Below are 20,198 nucleotides of genomic sequence, written 5' to 3'. Positions count from 1 at the left end.
GCCTCCAGATTGGCAGCAGTGGCACCAATAAAGCTTCTCAACGTGTTAACGCAACGAGATTCTACGTGTCTATCGCGCTTTATTTTGACCCGCTAGCTGAATTGACCCTTCTGCAATATTCAAGGCTTTCCATTTCAACTGGAACGTCACCTCTCCAAAGTTTCGTAATGTGACCATGATGTCCAGTACCATGACTCTCAGCGCTTTTGTGACGAAGCTGTAATTCACCTGAAATTGGCTGTCGACTTCAACTATGTTGATAACGCAGTTGCCGGACGCGCTGAGTGCGGTGAGAGATCTAAAAGGGGTGCTTGGAGAGAATTGCGCTGCGGTTGCTAGAGCATCGAGGACAGCTAGGAACACATCCTTACTGTTGATACGGGTGCCGGAATAGGTGTAGGACGTTGAGAAACTATGATCGTTGGAATCAGTGATATAGCCCGAAGGGTAGGTCACAGTGTTGCCCTGTGCGGATGCTTTCGTGAGACCTGTATTCGTAGTATTGGCACTACCCTTCTCCAGTGTCCTTGGTGCTCTCCTCTCTATGACTAAAGTACCAAGTTGCCTTCTGTGCAGCGAGAGCGTCGTAAGCACTTCACAGAAATGGGAACCAGCAGAGACATCCAACATTGTCTCGTAGAGCCCCTGGATGATGTTACTGGTTTCCAGCTTAAGTGGACCAGTTGGCCCTTGCTCGGATTCAACGTCAATCTCCACGTCGAAGCCATCCACCCAGACTGTTAAGCCCCCAGCGAGCGCCTCATGCCATCCTATCTGTGCGAAGTGATACATGCAGTCAATGGCACATAGATACACTCCCAGAGGGCCGAAAGGCTTGCTTGTATCGTAATGGATCTCTACCTCGAACCCAGGAGGACGGTCTGGAGCAGCAAGCGTCGAGGCGCTGAGAAGTTCAAGAATCAGCATAAGGCTGTTTGTGGAATAGATACTCCTGCTGGCTTACTTCACCGGAAGAACGAGGCTCGGGAGTGTGTTTCTTGTGCCATTAGCCGGTAAGGGACTCAGAATGGTAGAGACCAAATAAGAACAGTAAAGTTGAACTATCAGGAAGGTGTTTAATTTCGCTGCTGGCCGCAAATACTGGGAGACAGACCTCTCACCCATGACATGCCAAAAGCCAATCCAGCTTCAACGCAATTGTAAAAGGAAGACGCTGGTCTACGAAACAGCTCACTTTGAGGCGGATATCGCCACTTTCGCCCTAGGCGACATGCGAAAAGGCGTGACTTTCAAAAAGCAACGGTAATGCGATCCTATAATAAATTCTGCAGAGATCCGCGCACGTAGCTTGTCGGGTCTTCAACATACTAGGCTCAGAAGCCACGAATGAAGAGTGAAAGTAGTCCGTACCATCTAGATTCCGCGGCTGGTCCCTGGAACGAGCTTGGTATTCTGTCTTTTGTCACCAAGGTCTTGAAAAGTTCAGTGTGCTGTCAAAACCGGTAAACACATTGCAAACCATTGCGTTGATGTCATATACCCCCTGGTGCCCCGCTGGAATCCTGAAATTCGTCATTGAAGTATCATCAGACATATCTCGGTTTCCTTCCTTGTGACTTTCCGATTTCTTGAATTGCGACTGTCGATATGTATCGACTTTCGCAGCTTTTCATTGAGCCTGCTCTTGTTCGTGGTCCACGGCGTTATTCTCAATACTGTATCCCGAACGTCGCTTTTTTTTTCATGCGCTCTGGCTGTTTAGCTTTGCTTTGTTGCTAAAGGTTCTGGGAAGCAAAAATGCAGCTAGTGCCCTTTTCTTCAGGTGTCAAACAGGTGCGTCAGATGGATGCCTTACTCCGGCTGTCAACGAGTCTGCTTAATTGCTCGATGGCGTCCCTGCTCCGAGAGACTGTTGATGTTATTCAGAAAGGATGGATCAATTGCTCCAGAAGTCTCTGCTGTATTATGTACAGTAGTAAATCAAGTGTTGCACAAGTACGCGGTGACAGGGATGATTGGAGGCCAAGTTCTGACAGAGAGTGGCAGTTTGTATGTGAGAGGAGTGCGCAAGAGTAGAGCCCAGAGGATTGCGTAGAGAGTATTCGAGGGCGAACACATTAACAATGGGATCATCTTAGCTACCGCATGTGTGAGATCTATTGATTGCATACGAAGAAAGAGGTCCAACAATATGGCGATCACTGAACTCTCGGCCTCGTCGTTGGCAAACGGAATTCTCGGGGGACCAGATCACACATCGCGTCACGTGATGTCGATCTACTTGGACTTCGAGTATTCTAGGGACCGGCGGAAGTGACGTCTACAAATTAGTAGCATGCACATGGTGCCAGCTTTGAAGCGCGAAGTGCATGAAGCTTACGCAATCATTGTGCATGTTGATTATACGGAACCCCACACGAAAGTCAAAATAGACGTCGGCTCTGATAGGTGAGATTTGGACAATCTTGCTTTTCAGCGATCACCAGTGTGAAGGAAAGGATGAATACCTACACACCTCAAAATCGCTATAACCAAGCCACTCGATGCGATAGTAATTACATCAGCTTGCATTCCAAGCTCAACAAACCAGTAAACTTGGTCAATAACATTATTCCCTTTGGACAAACCAGGAATTAGGCTCTAAGGCATCCTCAAACTGGAAATCAAGGAAGCTGCTTCAGGACTTTATTGAGGACCGCTCTTTCACCCTGAGCTCTACGATCAATGGCTTCTTCTGGTATGGAATGAAACCCGTCTGGTCATCCGAAGCAGGGTCCGTGTCTGCGCTGAGCTTCATGTCGAAACTCCAGATCATGCGATCAAGGGCAAGGCGAGTTTCGAGATTGCCGAGACTAGACTGATATCAGAGATATAAATTTAGGAAAAGCTTGCGGAATTACTTACTTCTTTCCAATGCAACTTCGCGGACCCACCGAGAATGTCTGAAATACACTTCTATCATCAGAAGCATATTGAGGATCGCCAAGCCATCGCTCAGGACGATAGGTGGTTGGATCGGCAAAGTTCTTGGTTGATCGATACGCCGCGAACATATTGTTAGTAACCACAGTCCGCGTACTCGTTGGCACAGAACCTCAGCGACTCCAAGACTAACCATCGCCTGCGCTGTCATGTAATATAGCTACGAGGTTTACCGCGTAGGACGCTGTCTAGCAGGGGTACTTACTCCTCCTGGTACACATTTCCCACAAATGGTATCACCAGCTGGAGGAACCACCATAGACTGGCCAGCCAGAGAAGTAGGGTAGATACGACCGGTCTCGGCCAGGCAACGGAGCATGAAAGGGAGCTCGCAGACGCTTTTTGGAGTTATCTGTTCCTCAGATGTAAACGCTGACTCAATTTCTTCGCTGAGTCTCTTCATGATCTTCGGGTTCTGTACCAGATAGTAGGTCGTCCAGCCTGGATTTGTGGCTATGCTGTCGCTGCCTGCGATGATGAATGTGGACATATTGGCCATGACCTCAGGGCGCGTTTAGGCCACCTTTCTTTTCATTGTTGTGCTTGATATTGGGTGCCAAGAAATCTGGGCCATCGGTATCGAGCGCCATACGACGACTGACGGTCTGGACTGTGGCTGCCCGATGGTCTTCCTTCATCTGAACAAGGCGCTTGGGAATGAGATAGGGCAGCAGGTGCCGTACAATAGCGGTGCGGTTGCAAGCCCCCATGACAGCAATACCTTTGAGATTGCCGAAGATTATCTCTACCCAGGGATGGTAGCTTTGCATCTTCAAACAATCGAATGATTGCCCAAAGGCCAGATCTCCGATGATGTCGAAACTCATCCAGTTGTACCATTTTACAATCTCGACCTTGCCCAGGTATTGACCACGAGCTTATTTGTGTAGACTTATCATCAAGGTATCAACATGACCTACCACAACGGACCCCTGTTCTCTGTAGGCTCTATCCGAGAATGCATGATCAAGCACCCTGCGCGTACGGGCATGGTCCTCTTTTGGCGCAGTCAGCAACGTGTTCACACCATTGACTGCTTTGCCGTATGTCCGGTCGTCTCTTTCAAAGGTAGTCTGGCCTGGGCGATAGCTATAGATGTCTTTCCAGGCATCGGCACGGATGAATGAAAACTCAGTGGGGGAAACTCGGACAATGGAAGAGTCGTATGTAGAACGGAGAGCGGAGATGCATTGAGGAAGCTTTCCGTCGAATTGAGCACGAACGAAGGGTACGTTGCTTGCAGCCGCAGACTTCGGGCCAGGAAATGAGGACAGCGGATGGAGGATGCTCTTCCGTAGCGCTTAATGACCTAGACTTCAGCATGCACCTAATCCTTCACTGCGCCATTCACCAGGAAATCGAACAAGATAACACTCTCATACTGAGATATGTTGAACTTTAAGTCTCTTGCTGGCGCTAACAACTTTCCCGCAGCAGATAACCCCACAGCATTGGCTCCCAACCGTGACTGCTTCCCCAACTACTAGAAGCAGCGGGGAAACGTTGGTGTCAGAATATCAGGTATGGTAGAATAAGTAATATGTAGATTGCATGAATTTATTCCATCTCAGGACTCCCCTGGGCCAGTATTTGTACCCCTTACAAATTAGGTGGTTGTTCCAACAGGTGGCTGGGAGGCGGCTGGGAACCTTATTTTGACAGTTGGGACCCTAATCCTCTGAGATTTTTGCTATTCGCTGGGGCATAGAATCACTCCTACTGCTAGTGAAGGGGAAAAGCGCCGGGTCTAGCGTAGTCTGCGCCACCTGTAGGTATCCATGTCTCATTTATAATCATTTTCCTGCTGCCAAGAATTACCAAAATCACCTCAGCTCATCACTCCAACTCGCAGGCTTTACTTCTGATCGAACAGAATTTCATCAGACCACACATTAAGGATCTAGATGGCTCAAGAAATGCAGACAGACCCGGAACTTGTATTTCCAGAAGGCTGGGATGAGAGTGAACGACTGCTGATCAACAACTTCTTCGAGCTGAGAGTCCCGAAAGTAGCCAAAACAACTTGTTCGGCTTCAGAGTGTCGCGAGTTTGCACAGACGCTCATGCAGGGGAAGAAGATTGTTCTGGTCAACAACCAGGGATTCCACAGCTACACGCTAGCATGCCCGGAAAGCAACCATATCATCCAGTTCCGGTTGAAAGAACTTTGCACCAAGTTCATCGACGAGGCCAAGGAGATCTACGGTCATCTTGTCAGCCGTGTGGTTCATCACAGCGGCTTCACTCTGCCGGTCTACACCATCGACATTGTTCCCGGGGTAGCACACTACTGGCAGGAGCCTTCTCGAGACCACTTCCCGCTTGAACGCGAGCTGAACACCATCATCGATCTAGCCCAGTTTATTGCTAGATCATCTCACTTTCCTCATCCACCAATCGAGTGCAAAGATAGCAGCAGAACGAAACGCGCTCGCGCCACCTTCGAGAGACTCGAACAGAACTCGTCGCTCAAAGAGATCGCTCCAGATATATACGCCGAAGTCACCTCCGTCACGCCAAAGCTCCACCTGCTTCAAGACCTCCCTCTAGTCCTCACCCACACTGATCTCGTCGGTTTGAACATCTTCGTCGACCGCATTACCGGCGGTATCACGGGTGTGATTGATTTCGATGATGCGCAAATCGAGGCTTTGGGAATGAACATCGTCACGCTCTACGAATGGTTCGTCGGCAACATGGAAGATGGTCACTGGTCTCCCTACGATATGCCTGCAGGCAATAAGTACGGCGGCAAGAATGTGGGTCAGGTGTTGGAGGCTGCATTCTGGGACGCCTTTTGGGACAATACGTCTCCGGATTTGAAGAAAGAGGACACCAAGGAGGCTCTATCTGTAGCTCTGAGAGTGGGTGTAGTCAATCGCTACATCGTGGATGTTGGTATGCTTGACGAGGTCGATCTTGAGAACGGCCGCGGTGACGATCGCTCGCTGGACTATGCGAAGGGCATACTGTTTCATCTACGAGATTCAGGATTATAGTATACAACCAAAGAAATCACGTCTGAACACGGCATCTATAATTTCAATCGCGTGTTTTCGTTCTTGCCTTGTCCGGGGAAGGGAGTATTCCTGGAATTCTGCTCCTGGGCTCTTGATACACCCACAGTTTCTTCAAGGCCGCAACTGGATCCCATCCTCTAGTAGCGTCAGTAAAAATCTCAAGCTGAATAACTTTGACACAGATATCTATCACTGCGTGTCCTTTAGCATTGATGATCTATTTGAGGATGACCGTGGTATTATTTCAGCTAGAGACGCCAAATATGCTGAAACTTTTGCCTGGGAGGTCGTTGAGTACATCCTCAGAGCTAATGTGCAAGAATTTGCTTCGAAATACCGAGCTTATACTATTCACTGTCTGCGATGCCTGATGCCTGTGTTTGAGACGGATTGGGTTATATCCGCAAACGGTCGTGACGATTTGCGGCGGGCAGGTCTACATGCTAGCCCTTCCAGTACACTCTCCCCGTCTGGCCATCTGGTTCCGTAACAATGTCACGGGACAAGCGCGTATTAAAAAACGGTTTGTACACTCTCTCGAACATTTGGCGATTTCTCTCCCTCGATTGCTGTCCGAATGTCTCCTGAGCCTCCCGTTCTTCTTTTGAGGTGCTCGTAACAGGACCATATCCTATACAATCAAGGTAGTGCTCTAGCTCTACACCGATGAAAAGTCCTGGATAAGCTATCTCAAATGTTTCCTGAATGACATGCCATTCACAGTTCGGTGCGAAAAGTAACGAAGTGGGCGTGGCAAGATTCTGAGCAGCAGGGTTTTCGAGTACAGTGAAGCCTCGGGATCGAAGGAATTCCGCATCCAGAGAATTCATGACGGGATCTTGGATGAAGACGTCCGGAATTTCGTGTGTCTGTCCTTGATACTCGAGCGGTATCAGCAATGAAGACGTCGAATGTCCGACAGTTGGAGAGGGTATCACGGAGGGGAGACAGGCTGTATATCACTCACGAAGAATATCAAGTATAGCCTCAAATGCAATGAGCTGATCGAATGACCGATCTCCAGGACAGTAGGGATGAGTACCCGTAAATGTGCCTATCCCAATGCAAATGCAAGACTTTAATGTAAAGTCTTGTACTTTCGAGATGGTAGTTTGGAAGAAGTCAATGATCTCCGCACAGCAGGAACCCTCTTTCCATCGAGCAGTCCGTTCTTCGTGGGCCATGACCAAGTCGTTCAGCGTCATACCAGGAGGCGCGATTGATTTCCGAGATTCATACAGCATTGGCGCTTGTGATTCCTTCCCATCTTTGATCAAATGAAGCCATCCGTTGGGATCCTTGATGAATCTGGTCTCGCCGATCAGAGGAACAGGCAATGGTTGAGGAATTCCCCTTCCAATGGAGTAGACAGTCTCGTCATTACTCGGTTCGGCGAACTCCTGTAAGTCGGACTCATGGGATGCTGCTCTTTCCAAAGCCATGTAAGGTTTGACCACACTGCTCGTTAGGAGACTGGGAAGTTGATCGTCGGCGATACTCACGCGGATATGAACGGATGTGATGGTTCTCCAGCGTGGCTAGCGGGGAGCGGTTGCCTGGCGGCATTCTACTCTCAGCCCTATAGGGAGGTTGGCACTGAACATGCCAAGCATGCCAAGACTCTTATGCCAAGATCTCAGAACATGCCAGCAGTTCGTCTTAGTATTCAGACTCGCTTAGCGGGGTACCCTATGGCCAGCCTTACACTCGTTTTTTACTTCGAGGGCTAATTATATCGCAAGCTTATTACGATATATTCTTTCTTTAGAGTCTAAGTAGAAAACTATAGAATCGCTATATTAATCGTTATTTTATATAAAACACTCGTAATAATTAATCGAAATACGAAATTCGCGACTTTTAACGATTTTTCTATAACTATTATATAATTCTTTAAAGTTAATTAAAGAGTAAATTAATTTATCGAGATTACTAATTAAGTATTTAAATCTTTTATTAGAATTAAATAACTTATTATTATTATATAAGCTAATTCGAGATTATAATCTTCGCTAATACTTATAATACTTATTTTTAATTAATTAATATTTACTAGAAAAATCTTAGATAATAGCGTATTATATTTAATATTATTAAAAGATTATATAATAAATTAAATTAAGAAATTATCTAAATAGATTTATTATATTACCCTTAATTAGAAAGTCGAGTACTTAAAATATACTCTTTATAGAAATATATATTAACTTAAATACGCTTCGCTTAGAAGTTAAAGAGATTATAATATATATATCTTAAATAATATTAACGCGATTAATATATTTAGAACGAGCTTATATAAATATAGAATATATTAAGAATATTTAGATATTTAACTTTCTCTATAACGACGATAGCGAGATATCTTTAAACTTTAGATATTAATCTCTTTATATCTTATAGTAATATTCTTTCTCTATATAATAGCAAAATCTAAAAACTTTTAATAATTCGAATTAAAAGAAATTTAAAAATTTATATATTTAGTTTTTAAGTATAAAAGTAGAGAGAAGATAATTAAGCGATATTCGATTAAATCGTTTATAACGATAACGTAGACCTTTCTATATTTAAAGACGTCTTTTTCTACGTTTTATATATCTATAAAAGACTTCGACGTCGTATAAGATATTCTTATTTATCGATATCGCCGTTATTAATATCTAACTTTATATTAAAAGAATAAATTATCTCCGCTTCGCTCTCCGCTCTACTCTTCGCTCTACTCTCCGCTCTACTTATTATAAGTTCGATTAAAAAATAGAAAGAGATTACGGCGTTTAATTAAAGTAATAAATTAACTAGTAAGATTACGTATTTTCTCTAATACGTTATATTATTAATTCGACGAGTATTATAGCGATTATCTCGAGAATTAATATACTATAAGAGAATTTCTATATAGTATCTACGCGTTTATTAAGATATATAATATTTTTAAATATTAATATCGCTATTAGAATTAAGTTAGCTAAGTTTTTTAATAAAATAAAATTAAAAATCTACTTTTTAATTACTATATCACAGCTTCTAATTTAATAAGAGTCTATTTAATTATTTATTTAACTTTTTTTAAGAATTTCAAAAAAGGCTATATTACGTAGTTACGCATTTTTATTAAGAATTATATATACGTAGAATATAAATATTACATATCGGGCGATATATTAAAAAAATAAGTCTTAATAAAGTTTTCTACTTAGACTTACTACGTAAGGCCACTGAGATTAATTAGTAGTTCGCTAGGCTACCTAGACAATGCGCTTAGAGATCAGGCCTAAGCCGAGCATTCCAGGGCTCAACGTAGGGCTCAATGCCGTATAGAGGCGCCCGGAGCTCAATTTTTAAGCTCCCACCAGTCCCAGAAAGATTTACGCCATACTTTAGGCTTACCTTCCGAAACTAGGGCTAGGGTTACTGCTAGCTCTTCTTAATATATTTAGAACTTTTCATATCGACCTTAGTAGACTAGACTATTTTAAAGAATTAAAGAATTAAATTACATTTCAGAGGCGTAATATAGAGGTCTATACCGAAAGTTCTATACTCGTTAAGACTCTTACGCTTAGACTTCGAATAACGTCTTATCTAAAGAATTATCTAAATAATATATTTAAAGTTCTTCGAAATCGCATTTAGCTCTAGTTAGATTTCGAAGCTTATTATCTCTATTAAGGCTAAAAGAAATATCTTAAGTCTTATTATATACTATAAGAAGATATTTTTAAACTTTCTCTCTATAGAGTCGCTTTCTAAAAGTAGAGTTAGGGCTATATTAATACGAGTATAAAACTTTTAATATAAATCTCTATACGAAGATCGATATTAAAAGTTCTAGATATATTAAGATAAGAATTTAGATAGAGCTAAGTACTTAATATACTTTTAAATTTTATAAATAGTATTATTATTCTTTATTTTAATAAGTATTAATACTCTATATAATAGCGATATAGTATATATATACGAAGTATATATAAACGAAGTATATATATATAAAGTATATATATAATAGCGATATTAATAGAATATATAATAGTAATAATATTAAAGTATTAATTATAGCGTAGAGAAATAGAGAAAGAGTATAAAGACTTTTAATATATAAGTCTTATTTATATAGTATAATAAATAGAAATCTACTTTTTATTCTCTATCTTAATTATCTTTTATTAATATATCTAATACTTAAAGTATTAATTATAATAATAAGACTCGAATTTAAATATTTATTAAGTCTTATTAACTATAAATAAAATATTATATTACTTAAAAAGATATATTAAGAATTTATAAGAAAGTCGAAAGATAATAATTATATTATTAAAATTATAAGTTTATTTAAAAAAGAATTTAGAAGTAAATAGAGCGAATATCGAGATATATTATAAAGATAATATATTTTAAAGATAATAATAAGTATAGAGAAGATCGTAAGGGAGATAATATATAATTATACGACTTCGCCGAGCGAGCTAATAAATATATACGCAATTATATAAAGTATTATTATTAAATAAATGTAATTATATAGAAGTGCCAAGAATATTAAGAGTGCCAAGTATTTTAGCGCTGTCCAGGACTTTTGGTGCCGACCTCCGTACTGTACGGGCAATATTGGCCATTATCGTTATCAGGCGGGTCTTCTTCCGGTGGGGCGGTTATCCGACATCTTGGCGCAGGAGGCCTTGGCGTCCGGAATGTTTCAGTGCCGACTCCTTCAGCCCTACGTAATGAATAATCCAGTGCGTCATTTCACTTGAGCTCCCGTTGAAATCAAAACTCGTACTCCAACCGCCACAAGCCATCACCTCCGATTGACGTTGGGAAATCATGACCATGGATGCTGCACCTGATTATCAGCATCGCCCTCCACCAGCTGAAGCGGCCAGTGCTGAGGCCCGGCTGAAAGGTCACCTTGGGCATCTCACTTCAGGAGAAGAGTCGGCATTTGAGGAGTTCAGGAAGCTGGCCGCAAAAGAAGGCTTCTATAATCCTGCTACCGACGATAAGAAAGCCAGTCATGACGATGGTACCCTCATGTATGCACTTTACATACCTCTACTGGCCCACCGCTAATCCTTCTCCAGCCGCTACCTACGAGCTCGAAAGTTCGTCCCTCAAGAGGCCTTTGCCCAGTTCAAAGACACAGAGATATGGCGCAAGGACAACGACTTGGACGCCCTGTATGAGAAAATAGATATCCATGACTATCAGGAGGCTAGGAGTGTCGTGAGCTAGAGAGGCTCTTCGAGATGAGTTGCACGGAACGCTGATTCTCAAAGTACCCACAATGGACTGGTCGCCGAGACAGACGTGGCATTCCCGTCTATCTCTACGAAGTTGGCAAGCTAGATTCTAAAAAGATGATAGCATACTCCTCCTCCACCTCCAAATCCAAGGAAAAAGGTCCCTCGCCTTCGAGGATGCTCCGGCTTTTCGCGTTGTATGAGAACCTCACTCGGTTTGTCATGCCCCTATGCTCTGCGGTACCCGGAAGACCCAACCCTGAAACACCCGTCGACCAGTCGAACAACATTGTCGATATTTCACATGTAGGACTTAAGCAATTCTGGAATCTGAAGAGTCATATGCAGGACGCAAGCACGCTGGCTACGGCTCATTACCCCGAAACATTGGATCGAATATTCGTGAGTTGCTACCCGACATGCCACTGAATGGTGTGTGCTGACTAGACTCCCCAGATTATCGGTGCACCCTCATTCTTCCCAACTGTCTGGGGTTGGATTAAGAAATGGTTCGACCCTATTACTACCTCCAAAATATTCATCCTCTCTCACAAACAAGTCCTACCTACTTTAATATCCTTCATCGATATCGCAAACATACCCATGAAGTACGGCGGGGAATTGGACTTTGAATGCGGAAAAACACCAGTTTTAGACCAACAAGTTAGAGACTGTCTCAGCATAGCAGCAGGATCAGATGCAGAAAGATTATTTCTCTCAGCACCGGTCAGATGGATCGATGCTGGAGACGACGAGATGACAGCCTTGGGCGTGGGAAGCATCGACGGGAAACAAAGGAAGGAGGCCGTCGCAACGCTGCACTCTCTTGCTGTTCGCGTTGCCACAAGTTCGAGCAGACATACACAGGGTCAGGGAACCGAGACCGTGGGTGCGCCCGCAAGTCGGCCATTCACACATCACAATCAAACAGCACTACCCGGTCGCCCTGCCTCCAAAGGCCAGGCGACGCCCTCAAGCCAACCTACGGGTATCCAACCTGCCTCGAACGCAGATCTCAGCGTTGCATCTCTACACGATCAACCAGTCCCCGCAGGTGGCGTTCTGCAACATCACCTTCAGAATGGAGGACCGCCAGAAAAAATCAGCATGCCTACACCTCCTGCTCAGATGGAGCGCACAAAGACCGATTTCTTCACACCTCCTAGCGATCCTTCAGAAATTAAGACTCTCGAATAAACAAGATACTCTTTGTGGCGCTTGGATCTTGAGATAAGGGTGTAGCACGACCAGGGGCTTAACATACGAAATTGCCATCACACCAAAGTCCTGTAAGCGCAGCTCACTAGTGGAAAAACAAGACCCGCGCAGTCTCGAGAAAAGTTCCAGCCGCCTCCGAGTTTTCTCGAATGTGATACAACGAAGTAACCTTTGTGTCGCCAGGAACAAAACGACATACAGACAGCTAAAAAGCCATGATAGTCTCAGACGCAAGCTTCTACGGCGGGTCCACCCTCAAAGCATGCCGCCTGGAGGTCTGTGATTCAGCAATTTTTCATCAAGAAGAGAGTTTAGTCATGGAACACGTTGCGCGATGTAAGCGGAAGTATTTTCTCGGCTGCAAAATGTGCTGCGACCCATGACCAGATACCAGAAAGCAAAAGCATTTAGAGAACAACATTCGTGATATCAGTCCAACAAGGTCTCAGCGTTGATGGGTTCAATGTCATGATCCGTTGCCCCTCTCTTTTTGATGCGAGATTGTGCATTCTCAACTCTTCCATTCATGCGTGCAGCACCTGTCTCATGTCAAGTTGGCCCGCGCTAAACTCGGACGACTTGAAAGACGTGAAACCCATTCAAACTTCAAAGCCATCATTGGAGTCAGCCATGGTAGCTCTCTAGAATTAGACCGCTGGCCAGTACCGCGAGTGTGTGTCGCAAAGCTTAGCTATCCTCGTCTAGATTGTTTTGTAGGCTAATAGTACTGTCGTATATGCCAAGGTATGAGATGGTCCCATACGCTGCAGCTTGCTTCCACGGAGCTGTATTCTTGCTTGCTCTGTGCTTAGCTCCCATCTTTCCGCATCTCCTCTAACTCGTCTCAAGATTTTGGACACTTATCGCTACTTGCAATTGAACAGCAAGACCCTCACACTGAGACTATTTAATCTGATCACTTGCTGTTGCTTTGAACAACAGGTATAAAGTATAATTATTATAGGAGATAGCATCAGCTCCGATGAAACAAGAGAACCTTCACAATTAGCATAGATTCAAGTTCGGTAAAGGCCATTTTAAAACCTTTTCACACTCTGTACGCCCATAATTCATGACGCCTCGGCGACCTTGGGTGCAGTGCTGTATCAATGGATCGTTAGCTTCAACTATCACTTGGAGTGTTGGCTTGAAGAATGCCGTAGGCTGGTTTCTCCGCGTGTTCTGGTATCCTAGGCGGCGAGATGAAATATCATTGCACACTCTTCCGGGTCCAGGTTATCACATCGTCCCGAGCAAGAAGATGAGTATCTCAATAGCGCCAAGGTTCTTGCAAAGGTTTTAAGAGAGAGTTTCATGATGGGGTAGGTCGCCAGGAGCTCGAAGTCTGTTGACCGAGATTGTATAACTTTGCTCTCTAAATAATTCTACTCTCAGCGTTGAAGCACTTCGCAAATCAAAAGATCTGGCCGTTGTTGCAATTTGACCTTGCTAGGGTAACATTTGGACGATTACTTTCTCACATTTTTTAATGTTTCTTTCCAGTGTTGAGGACTGAGGCTGGGATGCTGACTATCACTAGTTATAGTTTTAATTTTTAGGGTCTGATCTATGTATAAGACGGAAGCTAAGGAAGAAAGTATAAATAGATACCTAAGATTTCTTAAGGGATAAGATAATAAAATAATAAGGAATATCACATAAATACTCGCTTAACGAAGATCCTGGCGAAAACTTCAGCAATTCTTAATATTACGGGCCGACTTCACCCCGTGACATGCACATGTAAAGAAGCTGTGCGTGACAGACTTGAATTGCAGAGAGAGCAAGCAGGAAGTTTCTGTTTACTGGATCATGGTAGTCGTTACAGGAGTAAGCATGGCAGATCGGTCTGTAAATGGAGGTATGGTGCTGGCGAAAGTAAGCTGTTTTGAAGAGCCGTCATCCAGTCTGGGAGCTATGGATGCTGGGTATCCACAAGTAAGCCACCTTGACGGTAGTGACTCCTACGCAATCATCTTGAGATGTGTCGTCCCACAGTCCTCGAAGAGATGCCTCAACCATCCCAAATCTACGGGTGAACTTGGAAATGTTGACCGTGCCTCCCAACGCCTTGTCACCCCGGTATAATCATCCATCAGCGATCGCCGAAAGTGCACTTGTTCAAGCACGCACGGTGAAGCAAGTCGTGACCCTATTGAGAGAACCCTGGAGGCACCTGCACTTGAAGGCGCTCCCATTCCAGACCATTCAAAAAGCTAGCGACGAGCCTTGTAGTGCTCAAAGGTACACTTACCAGCGAAAGGAGTTTAGTTGCAGCTTGTCATTCTTACACGGCCACCTCTACCATGGAGGCTCAACATTAGCGCTCAGGATGTCACAGCACATGGACCCGTCTAACTTGCGACGCTTTGGGTCGATTGTTTGGTTTCTAGTGTTGCTTAGCTAGACGGGTTGCGTAGTTGCGATTTCTCCAACTGAAATATTGAGGGGCGGCGGTAGCGGTCGAGAGGAATTCCATTCTCCCCAGTTGTTCATTTTCTCTTGGAGCTCCATATCGAAGCGCCGAAGTAGCCCAGAGTGGTAGCGGTGGCATGTATCGAGAGCCGTGTCTTAGCCATTAAGATTGACGACGGGCGTGGGAGTCCACTCGTGTCAGAAAGTTCAAAAAAAAAAAATTCTATTTTCACTTCTGTACCGCCGGTGCGACCGACGCGTTGAGGGAGAGGGGGAGAGATTGACAAGAATCGAGACGTGACCATTGAAAAGTCCGTCTTCTGAAGTGCATGAATTGATTCGAAATGGACGAATTAACTTTCGAGATGGTGCCAAGACCTAGATGATCTTCTGATTTAGGTGCATTGCGGCTGAGTCTTGGCAGTGACTATCTTGTGGCTGGGGCAGCAAGGGAACACAGCCACGTGTAGATCAGGCACAATATTTTCATACCCTCACCACCCATATAAACCCCCATCGCATTGGTCCCCATTGCTCCATACATACACCCTTTACCATTCGCACATATTAAAGCCAGTTGTGGCACCTTTCACCAATTATTCCCACGTCCCTGCCTCCATCATGCCCAACGTCGGCAAACCAAGTCGCGGCTGTCAGCCTTGCAAAGATCGCAAGGTAAAGGTACACACACCTCTGGCATTGATACGCTGCTCAAGCTTGAGGCTGATCGAGATTTCATCTACAAGTGTGATCAAGGCCTTCCAGAATGTCGTCGATGTCGAAGAAACAGCAGACTATGCTCAGGCTATCCAACCGCGACTGACCTCATATTTCGAAATACCCTCAGCGTCGACGTGGACGAGCATCGGAGACAGCAGCCTCTCCCCACTACTATCAGTTCGCGTCGCACTTCATCTATTGGTGCGCCAATGCCTGCAGACTGGCACGCTCAGTCAGTCTGCATGTTTTTCCACGATTATGTGATCAAACCAAGCGACGATAAAGTTTGCTTTGGCTTCCTTCATGGTCTGCCCGACCTACTGAGCAAAGAACATGGCACTTCTGCCTTTGAAGAAGCTGTTTCAGCAGTTGCACTGATAAGTTTTGCTCATCGGTCGAGCTTGGAATATCTAGTACCGCAGGCGAGACGGCGCTATGGCAGAGCGCTGTCACTGATTGCCGAGGCTCTGCGTAAGCAGGAGAACCTTAAGGAAGACCCCGTTCTTGCAACAATTCTCTGTCTGGGATATTATGAGGTAACTTTGGCTCTCTGGGGCGCCTGCATAGCTTTCCAGCCGTCTAACCCCGAGTGTAGTTAGTCAGCGGAGAAAAGCTTGCATCCCCCTGCGCATTATGGTCCTCCCATGTTGATGTGTTGGAAAGTCTTCTACGCATGCGACGTCCCGAGCAAGTCGAATCCTCTAGCTCCACGTATTTATCGTTCAACGCGCATAATACTTTGGTATGTGATTGCACCACAGTGGGACGATATTGCTGACTCACAGCCTTTTAGACAATAAGGAATCTTACGCGAAAGATACGACCAAGCAAGGAAGCCGAGTTCATGGGAAGAGACCCTCGTCGAGATCCTTATTCAAGGCAATTCGGGGGCCTCGCCTGCGAAACGTGTCACTTGCTCGCCGATGCGGACGACTTGCTGCGGCAAGCTGCAATTGATTATGTGCAAGTGACTGCGTTGCATGAAATCATCGATGCTATTATCATACTCGATATGAAATTGACGACGTGGAGCGGACAAGCCTCGGGATATTACTTGTTCGCGAAGATGGAAGCTCCATTGTCTGCGCCTCCCAAAACTGCCTTTGACTTGCAGGCACCACCCTCAATTCATCTCTACACCAGTCCCACCATGGCGGCCATGTGGAACCAATATCGCTGCATGCGCATTCTTTTGCTAGAATGTCTTCAAAAGTGTTCTTCGCGGCAAAGAGAGTATACTGCCTGGGAGCCAACTCCACTGAAGATCGACAACCCTTGCGCCGTGGATCAAATTTCCCAAGGAATTGAAGACCTGATCGATGATATCTGTGCTAGTGTCTCTTATCTTCTCGGCGAGGTTGATCAGGAAGGCAATTTGCGGCAACCTCAACAAAAGAAGGCCATCGGAGGCTTTCTACTCCTCTGGCCTCTACGCTTAATCGTATGTAAGGGCCTTGGTACCCTTTTACAGAGAAATTGGATGATGAAACGGTTGGGCTATATTCGGAACGTGCTTGGAATTTACGAAGCGACAAGCCTGTCATAGCATTCGGTATGAGCAACCCTTCTAGTTTAAATGAAATGTTTGGATTGCTAGCGTAGTAATGAAAATCTCGATCTACTCATGAGTACACTGAACAGAAGGCCAAAGCTTGGGGGCCTCACGCAATCTCGACCTGAGTCCCAAACAACAGAACACAACCCTTTGCTTCCACAAAATCCGAATTTCAGCGACCGAGCTCCATCCTGGGTTTGAGGTCGCATCCGTCGTCATATCAGCCCTCATAAGCCTTATTCTTGGGATCCTCCTCCGCCGCACTCGCTTGCTCCTTCATCATCATCGCCCTTCCCTTGCCTAGCCTTATCGGCGCCATCATCATAGCCTTAATCAAATCAAATATATTAAGTGCTTCAAACAAAGCACTTAGTCCTAGAGGACCGCCCACGTATTCTGGATGGCTTGTGGGACCGCTCCCGTGGAGCAGGCCGGTGATTTGGCCCTTTGCGGTGTAGGGACCAATCGGATACGCGAACAGGAAGAGCATGGAGAAGAGCGCCATTTCGAGACATGTAATCATGGCGGGTATGCCGACGGATAGGTCTAGGAAGGTAAGGTGGTTGTTTGGGTGCAGGTGGCCGCTGGAGGTCAGGAAGGAGAAGAGCGCCTGGGAGAGGGTTGGCTTGCGAGTACGGGAAATCTGTCAGGGATGTACGTACCGACTGGATCCAAGACAGGAACACTATCCCCTTGAATGACACGAGCTTCAGCAAGGGTTTCTGTTGTGCGGTCATCTGCTTCGTAGCGCCATGAAATCGTAGCACCGCTCCTATTGCGAAGATTGTCGTGACGGATGAAAAGCTTGATATCTGTCTACCCGTCAGAGCCCTGACGTCCGCCTTCTAGGCTGCAACCACGAGCACCAGACAAGGAAACATCCACCTACCCAGACATGAGCGAACTGTATGTTCTTACTCGTCGCGCAAAACACCCCTGCGGCCTGCGTGATCTCTTGCACCACAACGAGAACGATCATGACAAATGGTTGCTGGAACACAAAGAACCACACTCTCTGTCAACTCTCACGTCAGTCTTCATGCCCTTAATGGATATGCTACCCAGGCCAGCCTACATTGTACATCCCCAACTTCCCCTCCCGGTTCAAGATCCTCTCTCTCTCCGCACCATCGGGATGGATCCACGCACACAGCAGGAAGAAGAACCCGCCGAGCGCGAATGACTCGTACACCTGCGTCAGCGGTATCAGGTACACGGCCCGCGACTCGAGAAGGATGCCGAGAAAGGCGAGTATGGCGAAGACGGGTATCGTGAAGATTATGCGTATGATCCTGCAGAAGAGGTGGTTGGTTAGCGAGCACAACTTCTTCTGAGGTTGGCGTGCCATTGCATCGATAGGTGGACCCATACTGTTTCTGCTCCAGCGGCATCGAGAAATGCGTCGCGTGGGCTATCATCAGGCCAAATGACAAGATGAACGCAATCCCCATCAATGCTCCGGCGATGATGAGCCCGACGCTATGGAAGGTCATGCTGCCAACCAGAGGAACGATGACTAGGTGAAGAAGGCACACCGGTCAGCGATGAATGGTAGGGATTAGGCGGTCGAAGTGTCCTTACGCGGTCCTTGTTCATCCGGCACTGGGCATGTGTGATTGAGCCCATGGTGGTTGGATCCGTGTTGGTTACTGTTACTGCTACTGTTGCTGTTGTCGTGTTTGAAGATGCCTCGTGGCAAGAGCAGAGCTGTGGCGAGAGGGTATGGTGACATGATTGTCGATCAATAATGCAAAGGTGGGGAGAAGGAGGAGGAGTATAGGTAGAATGATTGGAAAAGGATGGTGCGCAGATACGAGACCGAAGCGGCTTCTTATACATCCCCTCCCCCCCTTTTGACAATCAGATTTATCTATCGCGCCACCAAGTTCGACATCCCTCGAGCTTGAAGGCAACTCATCTCTAATGTTTCAGCAGTCTCCAAATCTGTTTAGCCAACCGAACTTGGAGATGAAGATTGTTGGTCTGAAATTGCAGTGTGGTACCTAACCCAGGACTGCGGCTCGACCTTGCCTGTTGCTCGAAGCTAGCCATCCGAGCGCACATGGCTACGAATTAGTTAAAGGTTCAGTGATAAGCATGTTGACAGTCAGATTGGTAGTCAGTATAATAGCTAATTTTTTGATAATGGCTATGCTGGGGTTGACTGGGTTGGTAATTTGTCATTTCCAGCCGCACCATCGTCCGACGGAAAGGCTTTATCTGGCCGAGATCATGTGCCGAGCTTGGACTGTTTGCGCGGAACCTTTGTTGTTTCAACGTCCCCCGCGAGATGAGGCTTTTGATTTGTTTGTGGAGGCCTTTCCAAGTTTCTCAATCGGGCTAGCCAACCGATCCGAGCGCCAAGACTTCTTTCTGTGGGCGCAGCGGACTTCACGCGAGCTTATGAATCTTGATGCTTTGTTTTACGAGGTTATGATACGTAGACCTAACGTAGAAAGCTTCCTTCTCCATGTTCCTCGAGAATCTAGTTGGACTAGAGGGTACTTACGGCAAATTACTAATTCATACCCCAAAAGTATGGATCCTTACCGAATCATACCCCTAATTACTGAATCATACCCCTACACCAAATCACACTCAAATATGGGGTATGATTTGGTAAGTTGTCAAAGTGGCCTCAAACTACGAAGGAGATAATCCGCGATCTGGCTTATTCGATCATAGAAATAAGGGAATTTCTCCGACCGCATTTGTTGAGAATTCCATCAGCCTAAAAACATCAGACGAAAGCCGAGTGGGCGAAAATCGAGCCCGGGGGTATCCGCACTTCACGCTGTAGACACCCCTATTCGGGCCCCGTAGGGCCCCGTAGGGCCCCGTAGGGCCCCCGAAGGAATAATTCCCAACAATACCACTACGCTGCGTAACGGGGCGGAGCGAGGTAAGCTTCAAACCCGCCTCGAACCCCATCCCGAACCCCACCCCGTTGCGTAGCGTAAATACCACCGTCATTAATAATTAAGTCGACGACTACTACCAGACGCTCAGTAAGCCTACCGCTATCATTATCTTTATTAAACTCTCTTATATCAGAAAGCTACCCCAAGCAATGGCAAA

The 20,198-nt window shown here is 45.6% G+C and overlaps 8 protein-coding genes across 8 annotated transcripts; 3 read left to right on the top strand and 5 right to left on the bottom strand.

The window, feature by feature from the left end:
* Window positions 1-69: 69 nt before the first annotated feature.
* HO133_006794 (uncharacterized protein) lies at window positions 70-1,233 on the bottom strand (the record flags this gene model as incomplete). Its single annotated transcript, XM_037297690.1, has 3 exons — window positions 70-904; window positions 965-997; window positions 1,196-1,233. The coding sequence occupies 3 exons, from the start codon at window positions 1,231-1,233 to the stop codon at window positions 70-72; spliced, it is 906 nt and encodes a 301-aa protein (XP_037146891.1).
* Window positions 1,234-2,638: 1,405 nt separating this feature from the next.
* On the bottom strand, window positions 2,639-3,433 carry HO133_006793 (uncharacterized protein; the record flags this gene model as incomplete). Its single annotated transcript, XM_037297689.1, has 4 exons — window positions 2,639-2,813; window positions 2,866-2,987; window positions 3,041-3,082; window positions 3,149-3,433. 4 exons carry the CDS (start codon window positions 3,431-3,433, stop codon window positions 2,639-2,641), a joined length of 624 nt encoding a protein of 207 aa, XP_037146890.1.
* A 13-nt stretch (window positions 3,434-3,446) lies between these two features.
* On the bottom strand, window positions 3,447-4,054 carry HO133_006792 (uncharacterized protein; the record flags this gene model as incomplete). The annotated part of the gene is made up of 2 exons (XM_037297688.1): window positions 3,447-3,797; window positions 3,971-4,054. 2 exons carry the CDS (start codon window positions 4,052-4,054, stop codon window positions 3,447-3,449), a joined length of 435 nt encoding a protein of 144 aa, XP_037146889.1.
* Window positions 4,055-4,847: 793 nt separating this feature from the next.
* Window positions 4,848-5,942, top strand: HO133_006791 (uncharacterized protein; the record flags this gene model as incomplete). Its single annotated transcript, XM_037297687.1, has 1 exon — window positions 4,848-5,942. The coding sequence occupies one exon, from the start codon at window positions 4,848-4,850 to the stop codon at window positions 5,940-5,942; it is 1,095 nt and encodes a 364-aa protein (XP_037146888.1).
* A 464-nt stretch (window positions 5,943-6,406) lies between these two features.
* Window positions 6,407-7,405, bottom strand: HO133_006790 (uncharacterized protein; the record flags this gene model as incomplete). Its single annotated transcript, XM_037297686.1, has 2 exons — window positions 6,407-6,837; window positions 6,931-7,405. The coding sequence occupies 2 exons, from the start codon at window positions 7,403-7,405 to the stop codon at window positions 6,407-6,409; spliced, it is 906 nt and encodes a 301-aa protein (XP_037146887.1).
* Window positions 7,406-10,796: 3,391 nt separating this feature from the next.
* On the top strand, window positions 10,797-12,409 carry HO133_006789 (uncharacterized protein; the record flags this gene model as incomplete). Its single annotated transcript, XM_037297685.1, has 4 exons — window positions 10,797-11,005; window positions 11,054-11,195; window positions 11,249-11,614; window positions 11,669-12,409. The coding sequence occupies 4 exons, from the start codon at window positions 10,797-10,799 to the stop codon at window positions 12,407-12,409; spliced, it is 1,458 nt and encodes a 485-aa protein (XP_037146886.1).
* Window positions 12,410-15,466: 3,057 nt separating this feature from the next.
* HO133_006788 (uncharacterized protein) lies at window positions 15,467-17,111 on the top strand (the record flags this gene model as incomplete). The annotated part of the gene is made up of 4 exons (XM_037297684.1): window positions 15,467-15,526; window positions 15,592-16,101; window positions 16,161-16,307; window positions 16,359-17,111. 4 exons carry the CDS (start codon window positions 15,467-15,469, stop codon window positions 17,109-17,111), a joined length of 1,470 nt encoding a protein of 489 aa, XP_037146885.1.
* Window positions 17,112-17,340: 229 nt separating this feature from the next.
* HO133_006787 (uncharacterized protein) lies at window positions 17,341-18,489 on the bottom strand (the record flags this gene model as incomplete). The annotated part of the gene is made up of 4 exons (XM_037297683.1): window positions 17,341-17,730; window positions 17,783-17,932; window positions 18,010-18,135; window positions 18,196-18,489. The coding sequence occupies 4 exons, from the start codon at window positions 18,487-18,489 to the stop codon at window positions 17,341-17,343; spliced, it is 960 nt and encodes a 319-aa protein (XP_037146884.1).
* Between the last annotated feature and the right edge of the window lie 1,709 nt (window positions 18,490-20,198).

Source organism: Letharia lupina (genome assembly GCF_014066315.1).
Source record: "Letharia lupina isolate WasteWater1 chromosome Unknown contig_27, whole genome shotgun sequence".
Taxonomy (NCBI): domain Eukaryota; kingdom Fungi; phylum Ascomycota; class Lecanoromycetes; order Lecanorales; family Parmeliaceae; genus Letharia; species Letharia lupina.
The sequence above is the reverse complement of the archived record's forward strand: the minus strand, read 5'-3'. Positions and strand labels throughout refer to the sequence as shown.